This window comes from Mastacembelus armatus, chromosome 13 (genome assembly GCF_900324485.2).
Source record: "Mastacembelus armatus chromosome 13, fMasArm1.2, whole genome shotgun sequence".
NCBI classification, from domain to species: Eukaryota; Metazoa; Chordata; class Actinopteri; order Synbranchiformes; family Mastacembelidae; genus Mastacembelus; species Mastacembelus armatus.
Window position 1 is genome coordinate 4,554,519 of NC_046645.1, and position 27,673 is coordinate 4,582,191.

General features: G+C 39.1%; 1 protein-coding gene across 1 annotated transcript; it reads left to right on the forward strand.

Annotated features, from left to right (window-relative positions):
• Positions 1-26,375, forward strand: LOC113134102 (trichohyalin-like). Its single transcript, XM_026313341.1, has 4 exons — positions 1-119; positions 2,013-2,116; positions 17,239-17,762; positions 26,294-26,375. Exons 1-4 carry the CDS (start codon positions 110-112, stop codon positions 26,373-26,375), a joined length of 720 nt encoding a protein of 239 aa, XP_026169126.1. The 5' UTR covers positions 1-109.
• Positions 26,376-27,673: the final 1,298 nt, after the last annotated feature.

A 27,673-nucleotide genomic window follows, 5' to 3' on the forward strand; every position in this document is an offset into this window, starting at 1 on the left:
GTCGTAACCATAGCAATAGACAAAGTATTGGTTATGCTGGGAAAAGTGTCGTTAAATTCGTTAAAATGAAAGGATTTTATTATTTTCGCCTTCATACCGAACGAGACTGATGACAATGGGTAGGTAAAATTTTCTTCTGCTTACAAGTCAACAGAAGTTTAAAAAAAAACTGCAGTGATAAATGATGGTTGGGTGTGAGAGTGCACTGATTTGTTTACAGAGTGAAGCTAACGCTAATGTTGGCTAAATTTTTGAGATTATCGTCTGTTCATAAAAACTAGTTATCTATCACTACACACATTGCAAATAAGCTCATTTACAGGGTGGCTGTCTTAATATGATCTCTCTCGCCCGCTCCGTGTGTGTGTGTGTGTGTGTGTGTGTGTGTGTGTGTGTGTGTGTGTGTGTGTGTGTGTGTGAGTGTGTGTGTACGTGTGTACATAAGCCACAGAACTGTATTGTTTGGAACTTTTCAGTCATGCAAACAGATTTTTAAATGTGAGAGTGAACTAACTATCTTCTGCCCATTATAGGAGGGCCAGTTGTTTCTACCAATACAAAAATTGTTCTGCTGCTGAACATTTGTCTTTGTGGATAAATAAAATCAAATAATTTCATCTTCTGTCAGGATGAGGTGTGTCATCTTCATCTTCATCTTCATCTTCATCTTGGGTCCTTCCTTTTCTAGCTATGCCTTTTGCCTCTCAGTGCCTGTGTCTGTGCTTGTGCCAAACTTTGCGCCCTCGTGAGTTTGTATGTTTGTGTGTGTTTTCTCTCAGGACTCAGGCATGCGTCCATGCAGAATAGATTATGAACAGCTTGCCTCTCTCACATTAGACTGATTAATAGTTCACTCAGGGTTAAAACACACCAAATGTCACAGGGGAGGGGCTGTCATGCAAAATCAGCCTTTTACATATGTGCCTATCTAAAAGGATAGGCCAGCTTAATATGGTCAAAAGGCATTACTAATTTATCTGTGTTGTGTGAGCCAGTGATGGACGATCTCTGCTGTGTTTTAAATGCACCACCTAGAGACAGTAGGGGGCCAGCAGGTTATTAGGGAGCATGAAGCTTTCTCTTTGACTGAGCAGGGCATATGTTCCTGCACTGGTGTGTGCGAGAATGAGTTCTTAGATTGTATATAGTTCGATTTCTGTCTGTGTTCATTTTGCTTGTGGTCAAATCCTAGTTTAGTTGTGCTCTTTGTTTTGCTGTGTGTTCTCTTACTCTGCTTTCCCTGCTAATGGTATGCTGGGGTATTTAATGTCTGGCATATAGCAATGCACAGGGGACCATCTGATACTAGTGACCTATCTCAGCCAGAGGTATTTTATCGGAGGTCAAGTGTTGAGTTGGCGTGATGCTTTTACCTCTCTAATGGTGAGCTGACAGATAAATGCCCTAAAAGCGTGCATGCTCAGAAAGACAGGCTGAAGCTATATTAGGCTTGCACTATTCTCCTCACACAACATCCTGCACCCACTGACACATTATTGACTACACCTTAGTGGCCACAGGAGCAGGAGAATGTTAAAACACATTATGCAGTTAAAATATCACCTTCATGCATAAAAAATTAATAGAAGATTTTTTGTGGAAAATTCTCACACATAAAAGTTAACCTTGTTTTCCTGTAGTGGTGGACAAAAAATTTTGATTGAATAATATATTGAATAGAGTGTATGGCAAATCGGTGTGGACATACAATGATGAATATCATGCTAAGAGATTTACCCCCTTACATACCATTTTAAAAAGTTTTTCTAATTTGTGATTAGAGTGATTAGCAGGGTTTTTTTTCGTTTCATCTGGAAGCTATGTCAACCATTACATTGCAAGTTGAAACAGAAAGATTTTGAATTTAAGAATCTGGAAGTTAGACAGTAAAACTTACCATTCATTAATTGTATCAAAGGTTCAGGACTAATGCCTCCAGAACAAGAAATAGAAAGAAACACAGACACCAATTCCAGTGCAGCTAATTCTACTGGGCTCGTGCTTGTTACCAGGAGACAAAGAAAGATCTATGGAGATGGAGCAGGAGGAGGAGAAGGAAATCAAGACGGTTCTTCACTGTCCACCCCTCTACCCACTGCCTGATGAGATAAAAAAGGTAGGTAATGAGTTCTTCTTCAACCAAATTTTATCAAATTGGTTTAATTTGTCCATAGTGTTTAAAGTCTGTGGTGTGTTAGCTCTGTGATGGCTTTTCCCCAGTACATGCTGGGATATGTGCAAGTCATTTTATCGCCATGTGTTGCATTTTTCAGTTGTCTGCAGGCCATCTGTCAGTTTTATATGGCCACTATAGCTTTTCATTAATACACACCTGTTGGGGAGTTAAAGCTAAAATGAATGCAGTAGGTGATAATAGCATTGCATGAGGACACAACATATAACAAACAATTAGGAGTTAAATTAGCACTGAGCACTTATTCTTAAATCTGTACACCTATTGTATGACTGGCAAATATTGTGATTTATGAAAAAAACATTATTAATTGTGTTTTAATGGTAAAATGATAAGATAAAGTGCATGAATAGGTTAAGAGTAATCAAAATTAATTAATTAATTACATATATTCAGTAAGTAAAATGTCTTTTCAGTTTTTTTGACCATTCAATTTCTATGTAGAACAAATTCTGATCTGATTACATAATTGCCAACACATACTGTAAGTTTGCTGTATCTGACTGAATGTGGATAGGGTATTTGTGAACAATTAGATTTCATTAGGATCTCTGTGTTTCTCAATTTGGTTTGCTAGGCTATCTAAATAAGGTGATTTGACTAACAGATTCAAGCAAAAAATCAGAAAGCATAAATAACATTTTTACATCCATGTCCAAAATCTGGAGATCATATTGGTTTTCAAACATTTTCAATTTGCTTAACACCACATCAGGTTATTTTCCACTCTAATGTAAGACAAATTTTAATATCTCCACCTGTCAGCATACTCAAGTACATGCCCACCTCACCTCTACCTGTGCTCCCCTTGTTTGTCTGTGTTTGGGTTATCATGGAGTCGAGGTGAACCTGTCATCAACATGGCAACTGCTGTAAGCCATCTCATGCAATGCAAAATTATATAGATACACAAATACAAAATAAAAAAATATTGTGTTGTAATTGTTAGATTATTATGCCGTATAATGTGCCACATAGTCAATTATGGTTTAAATGTAAAATTACACAGAAATGAGAAATTAATGAGATTTACTTTAAAATTACAGAGAAAAATCTTTGATGTTTATTATGGACATAAACATTTATATAATGTGCAGCATATTTAATTACTGTTAGTCAGCTTAAGTTTACATACATTTTTCTGTAATTGAAGAAAATGGAAAATAGTATGTCAAATAAATACAGTAAATTTATTGTTAAAAAATGAGAAATGTTGTAGGTAATAGCTTTAACTCATTCACGTGTCAGAAGTGGCATGTGACAGTTAAGGGTGTGTATGTGTGATGGTCAGTTAAGGGTGTGTATGTGTGATGGTCAGTTAAGGGTGTGCTGTGTGATGGTCAGTTAAGGGTGTGTTGTGTGTCCAGTAATTATGCATATGTGAAAACACTCTGTAAAGCTCTTCCTCAGCATGTAAAACATTTTATTTCCCCAAAAATCAGGTCTTCACTCCCTTCCTGCTCTGCCTTGTTGCTTTACTTGTGAATTTGGTGTGACTTTCTTGCAACTGTGTACAACTCCTATAGTAACACTATACAAATACTTTGACAAATGTATGTATATATATATATATATATATATATATATATATATATATATATAGAGGTATATTTAAAGGTTTAGAGCTATTTCGATAACCTATTATTGATTTTTTTAAAAAGTAAAAACATTTTTGTCCTCTAGGTTCTAAAATATGGGAATTCACTGCTTTTCTTTATCTTACATTACAGTTAATGACATATTGCCCTGTATGATTACTGTGGCTGGTACCTCTGAGCCAGAACTAGGTTTATATAAGAATAAGAGATCTAGCCATGATAACATTTTCCACTGAAGACTTAAAAGACATACAGGACATGCCAGAGCAAACTGTAAATGTTTAAGATACATGATCGGGAAGCATAGTTCACTTCACTTATCAAGAAGCTTCAGCACAACTGGCTAAGCATCTCCACTAGCAAAGATTAAAAAAAGTCATTGATGAAGTCATTGATTTTTTTTTTTTTTTTTTTTTGAGGGAAAACTGAGAGGCACAGATATTGAACAAATGCTTGCTGTATTCGTGCTTGTGCTGGAAACCAGGCTAAAGACTTGCCCAGAGAGAATCAAAAGTTTGAAGTTTACTATGTGATCCTTTATACAACATCACCAACAGAGAAGCAGAGATAATTTCACTGAGAAAATGAAGAATCCCCCACGCTCCAAAAACCCACACTTCAATCCACAATTACAACAAGACCGTATGCAAATGAAGACCCCACAACTGTAACAGTTGTAACAATCCTTGACAATTATTAGCACCCTAAAAATCTCAAGTTAAATGTTGTCATTCACACATTTGAAACATCCAACAGTAAACCTCATTAAATTACATATAACAACTCCTAAAAAAGGAGTAGGAAAAATTATTTTAACGGTTTATAATATCAGTTGCAAGGAAACACCCCTTTTGACCCACACGTCACTTCTTATCTAAAAACAGACCATTCTGTTATCTAAAAACAAACCATTCTGCTATTGGGGCCATAGGAAACACCCTTCACTCCTCCCAGACCTACTTTAAAAAAAACAAACCATTATTTTGACCACACACACTTTTATAATTATAATTAATTATAATTAATTTAATATTGAGAAGAAAAAAACAAAGCATTATTTTGTTCACGCCCACTTTTATAATTAATTTAATATTGAGAAGAAAAAAACAAAGCATTATTTTGTTCACGCCCACTTTTATAATTAATTTAATATTGAGAAGAAAAAAAACAAAGCATTATTTTGTTCACGCCCACTTTTATGATTAATTTAATATTGAGAAAAAAAATAAACCATTCTGTTATCTGGCAAACAAAGCATTCTATTACTACTATTGCTTTCTGTAGTGGGCATCCATTGCTCTCCAGTGTATATGTGTGCATCCGTTTTTGAGTCCTTCTGTTTATGATTTATCACAAGGGGCATGTGATATCCAGTCACAGAGCAAATGTTAGAGAGAGAGACAATAACAAAAATGAGAGAGGGAGGGAGAACTCATTGCCCATCTGGTTCATTCTCAGGATATATCTCCCTCCCACCCTCTCTCCCTCTGTCATCCACTCAGATTCCAATAGGTCTGTAAAATAGAGGATGTTCTGGGCTTAGCCCCCTGCTGAGTACACTTCAACACCATTTATTGGAGGAGGCTTAGGTGGCTGGGGGCGAGCGGAGAACAAAAAACAACAGAGCCAGTGTGCATTGGCAGCGCAAAGCTGTGGGCAGCACCATGTGCACCAGTCAGTGTGGGAGGCTAAGAGGAGGTGGTGTACTAACAGGCCCATTTAAGTGCTGTTAATCCTGGTGTGCTGGGAGAGGGCTGGCACCAAGGTTTAATGGTGGGCTGCTGAGAAGGAGAACACTGTGGTAACACACGCACACAATGGCTCCCACCCACAGGATCCGGCACAGAAACACACATATTCGCAATGAACATTCATGCCGGCTGTGTGTTCATTGTCTGTACACAAAGAGATGCAGTACAAATATAGCTACAGGTGTGGGCACATAAGAAAACAGCCAATAATATATTTCAAGAGAGAAGCTGAATTAAATTAAATAATGTAAGACAGGGTGTGACACCACCACGTGCTAAAATAACTTAGCTTTGCTTTGCTTTGCGTTCTCCCAAATTTGAAAGACTTGCAGGTTGGGTGGATTGAAACTTATAATTATGAGGTTGAATGTAGCATGGGCATGCTGGACTTCCAGTCTAGCAACTTGTCTAGACTATCTCCCTTTCTTCTGGCCAAAGGTATGCTGGGAAAACAAACGGTCACAATTAAATACGCTGCCTGTATTTCACAGTTTTGTTTGAACAGATATAATGGCATCCATATTGTTCTGCATTTTTAAGAAACTGCGTTGGTGTGTTGCTACAGGTACCACTGGTAAGATGCAATATGGTCCAGGAAGTTCAATTTGATAGAAACCATCAATTTTAAGATTTGCCAGACAATAAAAAAACTGCCCAGAATAATACTGTGAGGATTTTAGTACTTTGTAAAGTCAGTCAAATCTGCTTTATTGTCAATTCTGCCACATGTAGAGCACATACAGAGCATCGAAATTTCGTTACTCTCAGACCTGGTGCATACAGATAAACACTAAATAGTATAAACCACTAAATAAACTTAGATAAGTTAAAGTAAAAAAAATAAACAGGTACAAACAGCATAAGGCACATTATAGCTTAGCATACAAGTTCATGTAAAGTTCAGGAGGTTAAATATCTAATATGTAGTTAGCCTGGATTCTGTGCTTGCACTTGTAATTTGATATTTGAGGGTTTTTTTAAGTTTTTTTTTTTTCACCATTTGTGTGTGCTAATGTTGTGACGCAGTGCTATTGTCTGAACATGCCATAAGCCTTTGTCTGTTGCCACCCCCATAAGTCAAAACAAAGCTGTTTCACTCCTGCTTTACTTGGCAGGATATTTCTCCAAGTTGTCAAAGTGACATTTTAACTTAGACGTTTTCCCCACTTTCCTAGCACAGTGTTCCAGTCCAAATGTGACTGAAGCATTAGTTGTTTTCAGTCCAGCACAGAGCAGAGTACCCTACAGTCTTTTTACACAGCTGCTGAGCACCTCTTGTTCTCCATGAGATGCTGATACTACCTATTCACTTTTCTAGTGTCACAACCTGAGAGGAGGTCAAACACAAAGTGTAACAGGACAGGACATTCACTTCCAAGTAAAAAAATGAATTGAAGAAGAGACAAAAGAACCAAGCACCAAGGAAGTAGAGAAAGACGGACACAGGATGTTAGTTTCTTAAATGTTGTGTGTCTGTGAACAACGCTGTAACACAATGTAACACAATGTAACACAGCAAGATGTTCACTTCAGAGGTAATTAGAGAGAGTGTAGGGAGATGACTGGTGACCTGTCCAGGGTGTACCCCTGCCTTTCACCCAAAGAGAGCTGGAAGGCTCCAGCAGATCCCTGTGACCCTGAATAGGAATAAACAGATGTAGATAATGGATGGATGGTGTAGGGAAAGGCAGAATAGGGGGTATCCCACTATGTGTGCGAGAGAAATAAGTGAAAGATGTTCGGTTTTGTTTTCTACAGAGTGAATCAATGACGAGTAAAACCAGAAAGACCAAAAACATAGACTCTTTGTTGTAAATATATTTGCAAGCCCTCTCCTATTAAACATTTTTTCCTTTCAGACATACACACTACCAATACAGCAGAAGATTACAGACATAACATGTACTTAAAAAGACTGTTTACACACTCCCCAAAAATCTGCACACATACACACACTGCACGCCATGGCATGTATTCATTACCGTCTGGCTCTGCCTTAAATCATTGCTGAGCTGGTGCATTTACATTATAGGCTGCAACTCCTACTACAGTCTCAGCTACATATGTGCTACATGTCATGTGTCTGTGTTCTTTGCAAGATCCAATCTTAGTTTGAAACCTTGGGAACCTTGTGTCTTATGTAAAAATATACTTTTTGGTCACAGTACATTGGGTTTTATGGCCTTTGTGTGTAAAATAGGTGTGATCAAAGTCCATACAGTGTTCTGTATGTTGAACAGGTACAAAAGGGAACTGGCTACACTCACCTTCATTTCATGTTTGAGTGGTACCCAAACTAAAAAACATCTGCATCTTTTTATCTAACCACTTCTTTTTCTCACAAACTAAAAGTTTGGTTTGTTTTTACTTCAGTGTCTGAAATGTTTCCTGTTGTTCACAAGATGTTACATCAGTCAGTTATCAGTGTTTTTACAAGGATGTAATAAATACTAATGGCGATGGTTAAGGTTAGTTTATAGCAACCAGGCAATACATTATTTCAACTTGTGTGAGCACGCCCCGCTTCTTGTTTGCTGAAATCTGGCATTCTTCATCATTTCTTTCTATGTGATCCAGTGTAAAGGTGGAAATCAAAGTTCTGACTATCCTCTCAGCTGCTTTTACTGATATTCTTCCTCCTTCCATTTCACTCATTATTAATGTGAGCATAGCAAGTCTTCTAGAGAAAAAGAGGAGGAGAGAAAAGCCCCATGTCCCGATGAACAACAACTTTCTGTGTCTGTCTCACTTTCTTCCTTTCTGGTTTCCTCAATTTTCCCTCCCTTGACATAATTGATAGTTTCATGCCAGACACTCTCTTCATTTTTCCCCCCAACCTTCTCTTCAAAAAGATTTCAGGACGTCACTGGAAAGTGGTAGCACATGTGTTGTCTGTTCTCTCTAATCAGCGTATCTCAGATTTGCTCCCTTCCTCCTCCTCCCTCTTCTTTGTCCTCCTCCTTCTTCCTCGTCTCTGGCTATTTTTCCTGTTCCGTCCTCACCTTTCCCGCCCCTTTTCAGTCTGTTTTCTTAACTCGGGGGGGAAAAGATAGAGATTAAGTAAAAGTGCGAGAGGGGAAGGCTTCATCAGTTCAATGATGATCTGCAATAATGACCGAGAGGTAGCAGGAGGATTATTGTGCATTATTGTCACTGGTGTTGTCTGGAGCCTGATAACACAAAGTGACAACATTGCTTGATAATCTGTGGGGTCATTAGAAGGGTACAGTTGCTTTTATGAAGCAGTTGCCATGCTATCCACCCTGGAACGGGTTTTTGAAAGTATACATTAAAACAAAGAAATAATGATAGTAAAAATCTCTTGCATATCTGTGCTGATGTTGGTGTTTGGTTCTGTTAGCTTATAAATGTCATGTCAAATACCTCAGGTTTGATTCTCAAATAGACGTACAAAAGACGAATTTCCTCATTTTTATTTGCCTCAATAGACCATTATTCATAATATTCACAAAAATATTTTGTGTTTTCAGCCAGTGCTGTGAATCTGACTTTTTAAATACTGGAATAGCTTGCATTGTTGTATGTACGACCATTATCGCTCCAACAAAAAGGCAAAGAAAAAAAAAAAAACACTGCTATTACCTGATCAATGCATGAGAATAAGATTTTTTCTTGCAGAGAAAATTAATTTATTGCTTAATTCATTTTGCCAATTTGCTTTGTTCAAAAGGTGGCCCTTGGTAAAGTACAGCTTTATTTGTCAAACTGAATTAGATCTTCATGGCTTTTACCCATTCATAAGTGTCTGAAGCTTCTTTACATAATGTACTTAGAGTTAAACACTGCAGGCAACGGCACTTGTTTTAGCTTGCTCAAGAAGGTTAAGTGAGGTTGCCTTTTGCTTCACTTCACTGACTGTCCCATAGTCAAATATAATGTCATTCCACTTGGTTTAAATGGCAAATAAGCTATTATTAAGAAGGTATTGGTATGTCAGGTATGGGCAAAGATAGACAGCACGAGGGCAGACACAAGTTCAACCAGTGTTACCTCCTCTGGACTGACTTGGCTTACTGTGCCGTGCTATGTCGTGCTGGGCCGTGTGTTGTGATGCATGATGTAGTGGGGCTAACGGAAACGCATGTGTTGTCTGCTAACTCTGATTAATGTAACAGGCTATGCTCCCCCTTCTCTCTCTGGCTTTTTTCCACTGGCTGCCCTGCTGTCCTCCCTTCACTTCTTATGTCTGAGTGCAGTCTGTGTTTTAAACCTGAGCTCTGAATCAGTTATGAATTTCTCTTGTTTTGATGGTTTAGTATAGAGTGTATTGGAGTTTACCAAGTAAACATTCATGATTAAAATATTTCAAATGTCTGGCATTGAAGAGTCAGCACTGCGTCTGTGATTTTCAAAAGAATTTCAAATTTTGTCTTGCGGACAATAGGAATGTTTTACACTTTGCCTCAGTCTATCTTAAATAAATAAATAATAATAATATATAATGGTCCAGAGAACAGGGCTGCATTTATATGTTGTTTTTTTTCTTCTTGATAGAGTTGAACTTCCATCAGTTGAATTTTTATTTATTTATTTTAGCATTACATAATTTTTCAGGCTTTTGTTGGCCCTCTCATATTTATGGCCTCAAATTCATAATAAGCTTATATAAACCAAAATATATAAAATCTATTATGAATGTTATGTCTTATCAAATGAATATAGAGTTAAAGGAGTTTTCAAAACAACTAGTCAGTTTTTATTTACATAGCATCCAACATTTTTACAAATGTGGCTGTAAACAGTCACTGTATTACCACAAGCTGTAACATATTTGCAAAAAATTATTAGTAGGGGCTAAATGATTTTGTAAATGTAAGTCAACCCTTAAGTGCAGTATTACAGTATGTACCTGTATGTGTGAGTGGAAAATATGTGATAATGCTATCTTATCAAATGCTTATTGGCATAAGATGTAGGTGTTACTGGGTGTTAATATCTAGCAAGGATTAATGTCTGTACGAGGCTACCTTGTGTGTAATGATGTCTTAGTAATGTTCCCAGTGTGTTTTCAGCTTGGAAACACTTAAGCTAGACTAAGTTTGAGGTTGCCAACATGCGGTGCAACTAGCTCCCGGATACTTGTACTCAACTATAGGTGTAGAGCTGATACTGCAGCATGTTATTTACTGTGTTGCTCTCAGTGGCTAATTTCCAGAGACCCTGATTTGCAATATGAGAAATGTACTTAGCTTCAGTGAATGCAGTGACCAGGCTGTTCTGGAGCTCAGCTCACATTAAGACTGATTGGTTGAATTCCACACAACCAAAATCACAACACACAGAGAGAATAAAATGGACATTCCAGCCTTTTGCTGCCTACTCCCTCCCCAGGCTAGTTGTTGATGCGTGTGCTGTGCCATACCGTGCTGTGCTTCACCCTGTGTTTGGATGTGATGTGATGCATGGCCAAGTGCTGGTCGAGGCAGCCATAGGTGATCCTTACTGCCCTTTGCCTGAGTCCACGAAAAGGAGCTAGTGAGGTGGTCGCCAGGCAAATGGGGAAGGCAGGAAAAGAGCACATACGTAAACGCAAGATGGTATAGCCACCTCCAAACCTTCACTTTATCATCCCCATTTTTTTTTTTGCTACCCCCAGCTTAATCCCCCCTTTGACACATGGTTCAAAACCTTCCTTACTATACTTTGCTTCCTCTGCTGCCTTTGTCTTGACTTTCTTGTAAATGTTGAGCCCTTCATCCTCTGTTGTCTCCATGCACACATCTGTGTATATATGTATTTGACTGACCCCAGTGTTGTTTTTTCTATAGAGACACACATAACCCAGACACTGGCCATTTCTCACACTTTGATTCATCCACTGTACAGTACTGTATGCCCCTGATCTCTCTGCCCCCTCCCTTTTCTCGCCTCTGCTACTCTCACGCCTCTGCCCCTGCTTTTGCATTTCCCTCTATCCCTTGTGACTGCTCCATCCCCTGCCATTCCCTCCTCCACACACACCCGGATACACACCCAGACAAACAGACATAGAAATGTTAATTCACACAAAAACCCACAACATATCCTGGTCAAAGAAGTTATACGCACAAATATTCACACACATGCTCGCATCTACACTCGCTCATGAACACACATACTGTTGTCATGTGATGTGTGGTGCACCAGGGAGGGCAGATGAGTGGAAACTCAGTGTTGGTGCTCGCTACAGTGAGCACCACAGGGGGTCTTTATCGTTGCAAAAATCAACAATGCCACAGTCACGAAGTGCAGTCTCGATCACACACACAAGCATGAGCACAGACGTATACAAGGAAAAAAAAAATCAAAGAAACTAAAGCACTCACACGCACAAAGGGACAAAAGCTCCCCCCCAAAAAATAAAACTGTTTTAACATGCAAAGTCGAGCACAGCTGGACAATGTTTTCTGGAGGACAGACATACACAGACACTCTCACACACTGTGACAGTATAAAAAGATGATCATTTAGGAAAATTAGGGTGTAAACATGTATAAGTCACTTAACTACTTAATCCCTTGTTAAACACTTATGTGATCTATGGTGTCTGTGAGGCAGTAAAAAGTGGGTTGAAGTGCCAGCTAAGCGAGAAAGTAGAAAATATGTGTTAGATTGAAAGACAGAGAGGGAGTTTGGAAAGAAATAGTTTTAAAAAGCATACAAACTATCTGACTATGTTTTTTCCTCTTTACGTATATCACCCATTCCTTATATAGTTTGATTAAAGATAATCCTAATTTCTCTAATCCACACGGCACCCAAAAAAACGGCAAAGTGTTCATACCCCATCTTTAAACTGATTTTAATCTGTGTTGTATCGTGCCCGTGTATATCTGTGACTGTATTTGTGTGGGTTGTAGTTTTTCTACCCTCAATATTTTCCAGAATTACACAAATGCATTCAGGTTTTTCAAGTGCTGAGGATTAGAGAAAATAAATTGTTTAGTCTGTCTGTTCGTGAAGATCTGTCATGGCTTGCTGCCTACAGTAATCTGTCTCTGCCTGCCGAGTGTAGCCTGCACACCTTCTCCTTCATTAAAAGCCTAAACTGTCGATGTATGTGATAGTTGCAATTAAGAGGCCTTTTTTTGTTTTGTTTTGTTTGTTTTTTGTTTTTGCTTGTCTTTGGTCAGACTTCTGTGGCTGACATGTACCAAAAAATTGCAGTAGGAGAGACAAAGAGCTGTGTTCAGAATAAGATAAGTAGTGACAAAATGAAAAAAAAGGGGTTATTTAAAGCAAGGTGGACAAAAAGAAGCCTTCCCAGACTGTTTTTGCCATCAGTCACCAACATTTAATATCAAGAAACAAAGTAACTCTGCTACCAAAAAAGCTTCTCTAGCTTTTCGATAATTTTTGCTTTTTAGCATTCTACTCATGCTACGTGCACATGAGGTTAATTTGTAATTAATTCAGATGTGCACAGTGCATGTTTGTGTGTGTAAATGTGAGTGTCTGTTTGCTCAGTTTTTGTTCATGCAACACGTTTGGGCATGTGTACAGACAGTGGAGGTATACTGTGCATGCATGTGTGTGTGTGAATCTAATGCCTTTATGTATGTGGAATGTGAAGAGTCCATGTTTGTGACAGTGACCCAGTTTTGTGTTTTTTGATCAGCCAGATGGGTCATCGCAGCTGTAGATGAGGAGGCGGGTGAGGGAGAGGAGCAGGAAGTCGAGGAAGAGAGAGGGTGAACGGATAGTTGTTTAGGAAGAGGAAGAGGAGGAAGGAGAGTGGGTACAAAGACAAGGAAAAGGGATGCAAGAAAGAAATAGGAGATAAGGTAATGATTAAAAAGGAAAGGAGAGGTGGAGTGATTGTAGCAGAAGAGTTGTCAAACTAGGAAAATTTGATTTTTCTTGTGCCTTGTCTCAGTACATGAGACGAGTGCAGACATTTGCACACAGAAACACACACAGACAGGGAGTTTAAAAAGCATCACATACATTAATTATGTTTCTCACCAACCACCCACAGAGTGCCCTCACCGTGTCGGCCCCACCCGTTCCTAAATGGTTCACATAAGGCGAAAGGTAATAACCCCATGTTTAATTGATGAAGCATGGAAACATCGTGCTAATAACATGGACTGTGGAGTTGGTCTATGTCAAAAAACACAGGCACACACACACACAGATCACTACCTGTACTGGAGGTTCACTTACAGTAAGATGTTTGAGACACAGGCATACACAATAGCTAATGCATCACTGGTGCACCTTAAAGCATTATAGATGTTTTGCATAGTCACATTATGTATAAGCTATTGTTCTATAATAAGTAATAATATTTAATTCTCTATATAATGGAATAATAGAGAGCTTCACATGCCTTGAAATTAAATATTTTAAAGATCTTTTGGCTAGATTTCAGCATGCTAATGGAGCCAGTCAAGGGACAGAAAGCATGATATAAGAGAAACAAGGGGAGCCATTGAAGTGGTGGGTGCATGAGAAGACAAAGATGTTTGGTGTGAAGGAGAGACAACTGGCTGCGGGTGCAAAGCATTTAAAGGACGCCTCCCTCATTCGCTTCTTTTTCTCACCTCCTCCTCTCAGCTATTGTGTGTGTGAGAGGTGGGGGTTTGCCAGTATGTGGCGGGGTTAGTTTTGTGGTTTGAGTGCTAAGTGAACGCGTCAGGGCCCAGGGCAAGGGGTCTCCCTGCGGGGCCAAACTCAGTCACGGGAGCACACAACTCACTGGTGGCACAGACATTGTGCCCTCAGGGTGTGTGTACGTGTGTGTGTTAAGGGTGTGAGTGTGACTGTGTAAGTTTGCTGTCTGTACTCTGTTGCCTTCATCTGCCCTTGTGTGTTCTTTTGACTGCATTTGTGCTTGGTTGTGAGCGTGAGAAAGCTTGTCTTTGTGCTTGTGTGTCAAGCTCAGGTCACTTTGATGTTGTGTATTGCCCGTTATTGGCTGTCTTCAAGACTACATCACTCCCATAAAGAGCTCCTCCACCACCACCACCACCCTCCCACTCTACACATGCAAACACACACATTTACATGCATAAGGAATTCTGGACAAACTACAACCCCCACTCACAAAAAGTCATTTACAGCACAAACACACAGTAGTTTTTGCTGTATCTATGCCTGCAGGAACCGCAAGGACATCTGCACAGTAAACACTAAAACCCCTTGAGCCCCAGTCCTAAATATTGCTCACACTTGCACGCACTCTCTCTGGCTCTCTCTGTATGTTTCTATCTCTCTTACACACTGACACGGCAAACAGATAATAGCTCATATTCTCCAGAGTGTATTCTGTAGCAACACAGTGTCATACATGGTCGTGCTGTGGAGCTTTTTCTCCACCTATACAAATACACTTTGTATAGGTGGATGTATGGGTAGATGTTCATCAGGGCAAATGTCTGACACAGCTTATAGTGTGACCAATAGGAGTACACCTTTGCTTTGTTATACAAGCATCCAAATACATAGGGAACAGTGAGAAGCCAAGATATATGTACAATGTAGCTTGGTAGCCTAAAGCATCACAGAATAGCAGAATGTTTTTCTTATTTGTTTACATCAGAACTAACTACTAACAGAACTACTTAGTCTTCACTATCTGCTGTCGTATATCATTCTTCTGCAAAATATTATTCTATCTGTCTTTCTCCATGTCATGGCTGCTTGAAGACACAGTCCTGTTGTCCTGAAGACGTGAAGCAGACATAATCTGCACCTCGACTTGACATGGATAGACAAGATGCTAACGCAGAGGAAGAAGGCACTGTGATGTGATAGATGGGAACATAGAGACAGTGAGATGTTTCTGATAGACAGTGGGAGCGAGAGAGAGAGAGAGAGAGAGAGAAAAGCTTTATCTGTTATAAAGCATCAGCTGTCAATCATTTGTCAAGTCAACAGCACTTTCAAGTAATGCTGTGTTTTGTCTGTCTTGTCTACAGCCCTGTCATTCTTTCGGGTTTCTCACTGCTCTCTTTTTCATGAAAAGGAAGGAAACGAGAGGAGAAGTTGATAACTGGGAGTTATCATTTACCAAAATCAATTTGATTATCTTTCTTCTTTTCACATCTAGGCTCTTAGTCCTTAGTTTAACTTGTTTGTAGCTGTAATTCATAGCAAAGGAGAAGGAATGAACTGAGTATAGATAAATGTTAGTTGTTATTATTCTCTTAATATAAATGATCTTGTATTTCAATATCATAATATAGTTTTGTGGTTACATTTCATTTGAATGTAAGGCTAATGAATTGTGCATAGGTTTGTGTCATTCTGTCATTCTTTCATCTCTAAATGCAGCAAAGGGATTAGTCAAACAGGATGAGTTCTTTCAACAACCCCATATAATGTAAAATACACTTCATTAATCCCCAAAGGGTAATTTGGGTAGTCTTTCAGTGAAAGTAATGAGTGGTACATAAAATTAGTCAGAAACAGTCCAGTTCATGTTAATTAGTCATCTGCCAATGGCTAAGGTGCTGTATAGTCTGATGACAGTGGGGATGATGGATCTCCTATGTCATTCTGTCCTGCCGAGCAGCGAAGTGAATTGTTCACTGCAGCTGCTTCTCTGGCCCATCAGGATGTTGTGAAGGGAATGATTGGTGCGTTTGAGGGTGGCCTCTACCTTTTTCTGTGTGGCCTTTACCTTTTTCCCTTTATTGAAACTCAACATCAGTGCATGAAGCTGTGGGTGAAAGTGTGGTCTAAATGTAGAACTGAAGGAAAGGGTCATACAAGCAAAAATGTGCCCATCAAATTTTATGTCACTCCTGGCACTGGGTCCTGTCACTCCTCAAACAAGTTAACCTCTATAACCTCTGTAACTTGACAGAAGTAAGTAAATGATTCTGTTCCCTATTGTCTTGCCAAGAATGCCAGCTTTATTTATTTCACCATGTTTGCATCATGTGTATTTAGAGCTTTTTGACACAAGAGCTGTCAGCATATCAACCAGATATCAGCTGCCTCACTGCTACATATCATCACGAAGATGAAAGCTTGCCTTATGTGTATAAAAGAAATGATAACAGTTCAGAGAGAACACTCTGACATGCACAGAGAAAGAGAAGGATGTGTTTTTTCTGACGGACGGTGGTAAAACTAAAGAAGGGATTAGAGTGTGTGTTCCTCTTCTTTGAACTGCTGACATAAAAAAGATGTTTATTTTATTTTATGCTACATTACACCTTTTTAAAACTTAACTTTTTTACCCTTCCATTTTTCTTAACAGCTCCAAAAACAAATTTTATTCATCCTTTAACTATGAGAAATGGTTTCCTACATGATCACAAAATTTTTGTATTTTTGTTTTTATCTGTCTCTCACTTCTTGGTTTGAAATGAGGGGGTTTAAAGTGACTGGTGCTTAATTGGAAAAAGTGATATCAAGGTGAATCAAAATCTGAATTAAACTAAATGAGAATCTGGTGACTTGTGTGTATTTTTGCTAATCAGAAAACAACATTTTCTGGGGCTTTAAATTTCAGTCATTTCTAAAGACGTGATTATGCAAACTACTTGCCAAAATGTTTAACACTTTCAGACATTTGGTAAGTTAAAGTCTACTTTATTGTCAGTTCTGCCACATGTAGCGCACATACAGGGAGTCGAAATTTCATTACTCTCAGACCCTTGGTGAATACAGATAAATATGGTAAATATCATTATTAATATAATTTTCAACCTTTTTTTTTTTTTTTGTATTTTCCCCTCAGATGGAGCGCAGTGAGACAGTGTGTTGTTACTGTGGTGTAAGCTACCTCATTTTCAATGAGTTCCACCAGCTAAACATCCAACTGGCTCAGCAAGAGGCTGAGCTACAGGAACTGAGAGAGACCGCCCAGAGAGAGAAGACCCAGCGAGAAGCATTGGAGCTGGGCAGGCTGGAGTGGGAGAAGGCACTTCAGATGCAACAAATTGCATCAGAAAAAGAGATGGAGTTAAGAGATGAGATGGAAGAGAAGACTAGAGAGATGGAGAGAACTTTAAGAGAGGAGTTTGATGAAAAAACTGAGAGGAAGAGGAGAGAGGTGGAAGAGCAGTGTCAGAAAATCAGTGAAGAAAAAGAGAGACAACTTAGACGACAGCTGGAAGACTTGGAGGCAAAGCATCTGAGGAAGCAGAGAGAAGAGCTGGAGAGGAGGATTGAGGAGAGAGAGAAAGTTCTGAGTGACGCACTTCAAAAGGCCAATAAAAATATAGACAAGCAGAGAAAATACCTTCAACAGCTGGAAGAGGGGTGAGGCTTATATGTGTTTGTGCTTCCCGTCCCTGGTGTGAAATGATCACTAATGCCAGGTTTCCTGTGGGCAATTATCCTGTGAGTCATGCTGTTAACTTAAAAACACACATACACACTCAGACAAATATCCGTAGCTGTTGTGTCAGACATACACCTAGATGTATAATTATATGTATATTCATCTGTCATTATCATTTTTGGCATTTTGGTAGCTGACACTGAACAGTCACACAGAAACATCTGCCACATTAAACAGCCTTAATAGATCAGAATGTAACTGAGGCATGAGAGATCTATTTTAAATGATGGATGCAGCTCAGCCCCTTTTTCTTAATTACTGTCACCATTTGTTGCTATTTCTCTCCCCGCCTACACATGCGCTGTATTGTATCTCAGCTTAATGCAACAGGCTCAGGCATGCTCTCTGGGGGTTGATGGTAACTATTCATGGAAATGTAAGAGTACACCAAATGTGGATTTTTCTAATAAATATTATATTATAGGCATTAATTCTGGAAGGAAGCTTATTAATATAAAAGGATATGAATGGCTAGAAAATCTGAGGGCAGTTAGTTGAAGGTAAGGGCATGGCAGAGATGACAGGGGAGGTTAGTGTTAGTGCATGCAAACAGAAAATCGGAGAACTGTGAATACTAGAAGTTAGAAATTGTAGAAGCCAACTCAAAAACACCCATAAATATGTGAGGATTTTGTGCATAAGTGTGGCAAGAAATTATATTGAATAGGTGTCAAAACTGTGCCTAAATATCCAGCATGGTGCTTCATAGTACATGTTTTGCTTTAATTCAACAGTGTCTGTGTACTGTATGGGTTGGCCACAGTCGGTACGCTCATATGGTTAGCTGGGGTTCAGCTTGTTTGTGTGTTGTTAAGAGTATGGTACACTGGCAGAGCCAATTCACTCCATGGTCTAATGTAAGCTGATTATCTCTCTCATACACTTAATTGAGTCAAAAACACACGCAAACACACAAACACATACTGTGCACAGTTGTGCTCTGGAGCTTTGGGGCCAAGGGGAGGGGTCCAGAGGTCAGAGATCAGACAGAGATAATGATGCACAGCACACTGATGTGTGAGAGGCCAGTATGGGCGGACAGCAGCGGATTCTCTCTGCTGCCTCTCTTCTCTTTCTTTTTTCTTTTTCATTGGTTTTTGTTTTAGTTCTTTTCCATTATTTTTAACACTCACTGTCACTTACTGTCAGCCACCACTCACCTCATTTCTGTTTCTCATCTAAATTAAATATTGTCAGTTCAGTTTTCTTTATCACTAATTTACTGGCTAATTTTCTTTTTAGACACTTGCTCTCTTTCAAGCTCCTCTTTCTTCTCTCCCTCTCTCTCTCTCTAACCCCTAAACACATAAACCAGCAATTTGCCAGCACTTTTCTGCAATTGTACACCATCACTCACACAGGTGCTAATGAACAAATTAAAAGGCAACAGAGGGAGAGAGAAAGGTAAACAGATTATATGGAGTAGAACTCAATGAGCATGCTTCAAATGACTGGCTGCTCAGGAAGAGTGTGACGAGTTTTTATGTGAGTTATATCAATGTCCCTCCCCTTCCTTTCAGAAACACTTAATATATCTTTTGCTAGAGATTAAGTAATTTACCATAAAGGACTAGAAACAGGCAGCAGGCACAGGCTGCTATATATGTCAAAAAGTGCTTTGAACCAGTTTTTTCATCAGCAGTTTTATAAAACACCCTCATATTGAAGACTCCCCCCACAACTATAACCACATCCAGACTGAGTTTTCCTCTTCTACTATGCACATTCAGTATCTTGGCTTTCTTACATGTGACTTACTGTAGCTGTTGGATGAGTGGTTGTGGTGTGGGTGTGTGGGTGTCAGCCTGATTAGCAGCTTGATAACAATACACTTGCCATGCAATCCAAACCTGATTAAAATGTCACCTGTCAGACAGTGTGTTAATGACGGGAGTGTTTTAGAGTGTGTGCGTGTATGAGCGAGCACAGCAAGATGAAAAGGGAAGTAATGTGCTGCGTGTAATTAAACCTGATTTTAAAATGTCACCTGCTGAACAAGTTCAAACAGATGAGCTGAAGATATTTTGATCTGAAAGAAAGTGGGAGGGTGAAGGAGAAAGAGACCTGCTATGTTTATGTCAACTTATTGACTTTTTTCATGATTTTTAAATGCCATTCATGTCAACATCCTAATAATAATTTTGACTGAAAGTTCATCAATCAGAATAAACTGTCTTGGCCTGTCTGAATAGTAAATGTATTAACAGTATTATTGAACCTCTACATTTCTTAGGTCATAAACAATTCATAGGCAGTCGAGGTGTAAATTACATGGGTTAATGTTAAAACTGGCAAAAAAAGGGCTTGATGCATTTTCTCTGCATTAAAAAACACGAGAGGCTGAGTTAGCAGGGATGTGTTGCTTCATGTACCGGTGAGACAATCCAGTCCTGTGTTCGAAGCTTTTTAGATGCCAAAACACAGCACACGGGTTTGTAATACAGATTTTAGAAAGGTATTGTGGCAGCTGCTGTTTTACCTTTGGTACATAATTATAGGTGTTGTAACACAGTGTCACTCTGCTCTGCAGAGCAATACAAAGAATATCAAATTGAAATGTGACATCGTCGCCCAGAGCATTAAATGTTACTAGAAATGTTAATGTGCTGCTACATTTTGCTTGTTTTTCCATCTTCTAATGTGGTGGTTTCTCTAGTCTGAATGTTGAAGTGTCCTTCAGCAATACACTGAACCTCAGCCTGTGCCATCAATGTGTGAGTCTGTAAATGATTGTATGGCACCATCAATGTGAGTGTGTCTGTGAACGGTGAATGGAAGAATACTATAAATGCGCTGAGTGTATTTAGTGTGTAGAAATGCACTATATGAGTCCATTTGTCTAATTCTCAGTGGATTGCAGATGCATTTACTTCATAAGTCCAGTTATTCCAAGAAGCACCAATGTCAGATGACAGACAGGATGTTACTGATTGTAAGAAACATTATGTTATTGTCCATAGGCCTATAACTTGTCAAGCAGTTTATTAGCTTCTAAACAAGAGAGATTTTAGGCAGCAAATGAAACTTTTATTGCAGGAGCTACCGTTTCCATTAAATGTTCATTACTTAATGTTGATTCATCTGTCTTTCATGTTGTCATTTAGTTTAGCTCTTTTAGTTTTTATTTGTATTCAAAAAATGTAAAACATTTTGTCAGTTGTTTTGAAATGATGATTTTTATTTCTTATTTTTGCTGTTAAAAATATGTTGTCAACAAATACCTCTTACTGACATTAACACTGTTTTATGGCTAAAATGCTTTTTGGGCCACTGTCTGTCATTTGATAAATGCAGCAGTTGTAGTAACTCGAATTGGCCACTGCTTCAAAATGGCTTCAAAGCCGAGCGCCGTTCCTGGAGGCTTGGTCAGTCATGAGGTAAACAGCATAAATACTGCATTCATATTCTGAAGTAATCTACCACAAATGCATGATTGGCCAATGAAAACTTGAACCAGACACAAATGTTTTTCTCTATAATGCAGCATCATACATCCAGCTACAGCGCTCTGTTAAATGAAGTTACATCCCCCATTTGAATGAGTAAGAGGAATTGTGAAGACATAGAAAACAGGCATGAGGATTGTGAGGAGGTAATAATTAAAATCTATCTTTCTGTAAAAGAAACTGATAAACAGGTATAGACAGACAGAGCTCATCTAACTAAAAACAGGTTTAAACATATCTTGCAACTTGTGCGCATGCTTATAATGTTGAGAAAAGTGTCTGGGAATTTAACATGAACTGCCTGCTTCCCCTTGGCTGGTTGGCTTCAGTCTTGATCCAAACTGTGTGTCTGGGTGTGAGTCAGTTTATGTCTGTATCTCACTGTGTGTGTGTGTGTGTGTGTGTGTGTGTGTGTGTGTGTGTGTGTGTGTGTGTGTGTGTGTGTGTGTGTGTGTGTGTGTGTGTGTGTGTGTGTGTGTGTGTGCGTACGTGCGTGCGTGCGTGCGTGTGCGTGTGTATTTGTCTGACCATGATGTGTGCCTGCACACACTTGTATACACCTGCAATGGATAAGATAATCACTCTTGTGCACAATAACAAAAATTAGATTTGGCAGTTATGAAGAATGAATCATAAAAAATGTGTGAATGCACACACACACTAATACACACACACACCTGGGGCTGGATTGTAGCAGCGATAAGGCAACTTGCAGGTGGGAGAGCAGGAGTGAAGGAAAGACAAATGATGAATGACAAATAGAAAGACACCGATTTGTTGCAAGGAAGTGCTTCACGCCAAATTAGTTATGTATTCATGTGGTTGTATTTCAATTTCTGGTTTCCACAGGCAACGGCAAAAACAATACACAAATCAAATACAAATACACTCTGTCGCCCTCTCTGCTTGTGTGTGTGTGCGTGTGTGTACTGTTATGTGTATGTGTAATATGGCAAGTCTACAATGTACAGAGTCAAACAACCTTTAATGCCAGCATGATGTGAGGTATTATCACAGATCCACCTTCAAGTTCATATTACCACATCAAACAGACGGGCTGACACACACACACACACACACTACAATGCCTGTGTTGTGTGTATTTTTTGTTGTGTTTGAAGAGATCTCTCCCTAGTAGTAGATGACCTCTATCCAGCCTAATGTTGGCTCAGCACTTCTGTGGGGCTCATGACAACACAATAAACAAGAACAACAATGGTTTGTGTGTTTGCTTGGTATCGCTCACATTGTGGGCGCCGAATACACACTTACATTGTGGTGGTTTGACATTCCTTCCAGATGCTGGTCTCTACCATGTAAATCTCTGATGAAATGGTTGAAGTATAGGGTTAGTGTTAGTGTTAGGGTAAGTCTCCAGGAAATGAATGTAAGATTAAGTAATTTACCATAAAATACTCCAGGAGAAATGGAGACAAATGACAACGTTTATTTGATAATCAACAATACCATGGTGGCGCAGTATCATAGCAACCCACACATACAAATAAAACAAAGATGGATTGCTTTTCTGAATTTGAATTAAAATTGACAAGCTGCAGGACAAATGTATTTTCATATCCTTTAAGTTATTTCATTTAGCCAAAATACAGTGTCATTGTTTGTGCTGATACTGTGCTTTGTATGCTGTTTTGATGATCACAGTCATTGTTTTGGTATGCCTGACATGGTTACCAGATAATTTTAAAACAAAATACATACAGAAACGTGTCACACTACACACACACACACACACACACACACATCACATTTTCAGTAGGTGTTATGATTAATAGTTGTGGCATTGATTTAATTAAACTGTCTAAAATGTTTATTGGAACATTTAGTCAGCCTTTGACAAGCCAAAAATGTTTATTTTAGCCTAATTTTAGAAACATTTGAAAAAATGCCCATCCCTCTGTGTTAATGTGCCTCTCTTTGTAGGTGTGGTAGGTTCCGTTTGTGCTCCTTTTTGGATGATTTTTTTGGTTTTGAATGTCCTTCCATGGTGGTGATCAAAACAGTCTTTTAACTCACACATGCGCACACACAGTAGGTGAATAGATGATACTTTGATATGGGAAAGCTTTTATGGCACTTCTAATGACAGAAAATGCCAGCGTACGCACATGCACACACACTAAGAAATGGTCTCTAGTGGCTGAAAAAGGAATTACACTAGATTTGTTCTGGCTGCTTTTTCTTTTTTAAGGGAACCATTGGTAATTGATTCCCAGCAAACACTGCACCTTCTGTGATTGTGCCTCTAGAAAAGTAAAACTAAGAAAACAGAGATGAATATTTTGTACACAATGTGGGTCTGAAAGTAAGATGCCTAGGGGATGTGAAGTTTGGCTTTGTCTTCCTGAAATCTGAGGGAGCACAAAGCTTGTATACTCTTTAACACATACAGATCCAAAAAAAGAAAACATTTGACTTTGGTAGGTCACGATAACACTGCGGATTAGTGTTGTTGATGCATGTGCATGATTGTGCATGTGTGGGTGTGTGGTGTGTCCTGAGTGTGCATAAGTGTGTATGACATGTCCTGATGAGGCAGTTGATTTGGGCTACTGGTAAGGGGTACTCTAATCTGGCACGCACTGTGCCACCTAGTTATTCCACTGACAGCTTCTGCCCTGGGAACAGCAGCTAAAGCTCACACACACAAAGCTCATGGATTGGTATACAAAATGCACACACACACATTCACACAAACACAAAAAGCCCTCTCAGGGCAGTGTTCTTTCTGATCTCGCTTTGGGACTGGTGGGGACAGATGGGTGAACAGTGGGAGTCTGGACTGCCATCACTTGAAAAGCAAAGGCACGCACACACATGTATGCCCATTTCACACGCACACAGGATCACAGGCTCAGTCTGACTCCAGAAAGCAGCAAAAATACAAACAGACAGGCTAAACTGCTCACGGTCGTGTCTAACTCAGTCACTCTCGTACACATACAAAGAGGGACAAGGACACATACACATCAGCTAAGCCACACAAACTTGTTAACTTGTAAACATGCATGTGGGTTTAAACATGGCCTCACACGCACACAGGATTACTAGAAACAATCACAGGAGATCCTTCAGCGCCACTGCCATCAACTTAGCCAATGGCAGATGACTAACCAACATGAACTAGGCTATTGCTGACTACTTTTACTACTTAGTACTTGTTACTTTGCTACAAGACTACCTGAATTTTCCCTTTGGGGATTAATAACATTTATCTCATCTCAACTCATCTTTAGTTAAACCATTCTCACCTCACACTGACAGATTATACAACACCGACAGAGAGAATTGTAAATAAAAGGAAAGTAAATATGTTACACAATATGGTGCACAAAAATGACTAAAACACACAAAACAATTCTCAACAAACAAATAAAACCATACTAAATAGCTCATCATATTGTGGGTACATTATAGTCCTTTAAATGATAATAACTTATAAATTTATAATTTACACATGATAATGTAATTAGCACAGCATGATCATATTTTGCAAATATGTCAATAGATGATTATCACTGTCCTTTGAAATCCCACCCATTTACTAATGATGAGATTTAGCATTTTCTCACAGCGAATGAGCTCAGATCCCAAAAAAGGGCAGCTCTACAAATGTGTATGATGTGTCCCAATTTTTTTTTTTTTTCGTGTAACAGTAAATGGTTACACTATGTGTGTATATACTAGCTGAGTTTCTCTATACCATATAAAGTGTTTTGTGGTTACTAAAGTAGCAGAATTTGGATTATGGTGCCAGGTAAATTCCCAAAAACATTAAGAGGAGTTAGCAAGATGCCAAAGCATTACATGAAATGCTGTCTACGCCCATGGTCATTTTGGAAGATGTAAAGTCCTGTTGTATTGCATTATACTGTCAGATGTCATTGTCTGTGGTTTTGTTCACCCCATTTATGAGGCTAGGCTAATTCAGTTCAGTTCAACAACAGCTTGAAGTACAGAACACGCATACAGTTTATCAACACACCTTCATGAAGGGAGGATTGACTGCAGGACTGTTTCTCTGCACTGGTTAGTTTTAGCTAGGTGTACCTAATGTAATGTCAGCTGAGTGTACCAGCTTACTTTTAACTTTGGATAAGAGTAAAATGAGGTTAGCTTCCATTGTTCTGTAAAAATGTTGCAGTGGCCTATATTGAAAGAGAATCTTGCTGCTTATTTCACATATAGTTTCATCCATAAGGTTTTCAAATGGCTTTTACCACACGTATGTTTTTAAACTTTGTTGACCATGGTTATTACCTGTCTGGTTTTAGGCTGTCTAGCCTACCTTGTGTAAAACTTAGTGCTCATGATGTTTATCCCTGTCTCTGTCTCGCTGTCACTGCTTATTTGGGCTGTTTAAGGAAAGAACAGGATGTGTGTCTCTGTTTTCTGAGTGCCCAGGTCACATAATCTCACTGTTTATGTGCCTTGTTTGACTGCGCTGAAATCTGTCTGTCAGATTCGATTGCTCCTGTCTGGAATCTGTCAAACTGAAAACATGTGTTGATTCATTCCAATCCCCACACTTGTGTTATTTCCAAGTAGTTAGGAGCATGTCATAAACTTTAACATCATGTCTGTAGGTTATTGTTGGTCATAAAATTAGCTTAAAGGTTCATTACTGCCAATAAGTGCACTGGTTCTGTGCAGTAGACCATGGTAAATGATAAACTTTGCCTAAATCGTTGCCTACATGCTTTGCGGACTCTATAGTCATATTAAAAAAAGAATTTATTATGGATTATCTAAAACCAGAAAGATGAGAGACCCATCTTTATATCAGTTAACTCTGAGATTATAATGATGGTTTTAAATTTTCATTTCATTCAATTTCAATCATCCCCTCAGTCATTAAAGTTGCATCATCTATGAGCTCATTTTACCCCATGGGAGGACAGTGGCATTATGTTCTGCTTAGGTTCTCTAATGAGTTAATATTGCTCACCCTTATTTTATACTCTCCTCTTTCTCTTTCTTGGCAGACTGGCAGCAGCAGCTTCTGTGAAGGAGGAAGCAGAGCATTCACTTAGAAGAGAGAAGGAGAAGAGTGAAATTCTCAGGTAAGGAAATAAAAGAGAACAGAGGATAAACTCAAGAGAGAGTGGGAGTTTAGTAAAGCTAAAGCAGGATGGAGATGAAACACAAAAACAAACGCTAGAAAAACACAGGGTTTGCATCACCTTTCCACCATTTGCATCACTATTCCTTGACCAGATGCACAACAGGAAAGCCAGGGCAGATGGGAAACAACTGTGCGAGATGATAGAGGGAAGACAATCAAAGAGAGAATGGAAAAACAGCAGAGAGAAAGTTAATTCAGCTGACCCAGTGGTAATTTCCTGGAAGCCGTGAGAGAGATTGAAAAAGTCATGAGCAGTTAACGACAGGAGAGGAGCAGAGGAGAGAGGTGGAGGTGGAGAGAGTGGGAGGAAGGAGATGAGACATCAGGGTAAAAAAAAGTTCATTTCAATCAGGCTGCTGACATTGAAAACCGCTAAATGAGTAAACCATCGGGTGAGTGAAGGTCTCTCTCTCTCTCTCTCTCTCTCTCTCTCTCTCTCGCTCTCTCTCTGTTTTTCACTATCTTAGTCTTATCGCTGATGACAGATCTGGCTCATATCTGTTCATCCATTTGGTGCTGTCAGGCTTATGATTTATGTCATCTGACATTATAAAATTGGCTCTCGTGACAAGCAGTGCCTATGCTCCCCTCCACTCTGCACGCACACGCAAACACACACACACACACACACACACACACACACTCTCAGGCACTGCAGAGCAGCTTAAAGGTCTTCCCTCTGGTACCGTCTCATTTCTTCTGAGACTACGTTCATTTTTGATCACCTTAAGCCACAAACCCTGAAGAAGAAAAACAATGAGTCCTGTTGTTTTCAAAACACATCACATCACTTTGCACGCAAGGCTCAGTTCATGCTCATGATGTCTGTCTGTAAAATACGGGCTTGCTATGTGTTGGTGCAGGTGTATTACCTGGTACGTAGTTACATGTCAAATGTGTCTCTGCGTAAGAAAACTTCTCTTTTCCACATCTACGCTTTGCATGAGTTTGTGACTTGATTTAATGCATGTATGCGTGTGCATTATGTGAGTTAGTGATCTTTCATGTTACTTAAAGTGCTTTTCACTAAACGTATTTCTTTGAGAGTGAGAGATGGAGGACAGAGAGGAAAAAAGAGTGTTGTAAAACATGCACACACAAACACACACACTCTCAGGCACTGCAGAGGACAGTTTTGTAACAATAGTTCCCAGTTTACCTTTATCTTTTAGATTCAACTGTCATTTTTAATGCCCTGCCTTTTCTGATTCTTTACATTTCTTTACTGATTATGTAATTC

What these genes read in the sequence shown, in the direction of transcription:
- LOC113134102 (XM_026313341.1), top strand. An exon ending in TGCCTGATGAGATAAAAAAG is followed by an intron (nt 2,117 to 17,238) that starts GTAGGTAATGAG and finishes TTTTCCCCTCAG; the next exon opens with ATGGAGCGCAGTGAGACAGT. An exon ending in CTTCAACAGCTGGAAGAGGG is followed by an intron (nt 17,763 to 26,293) that starts GTGAGGCTTATA and finishes CTTTCTTGGCAG; the next exon opens with ACTGGCAGCAGCAGCTTCTG.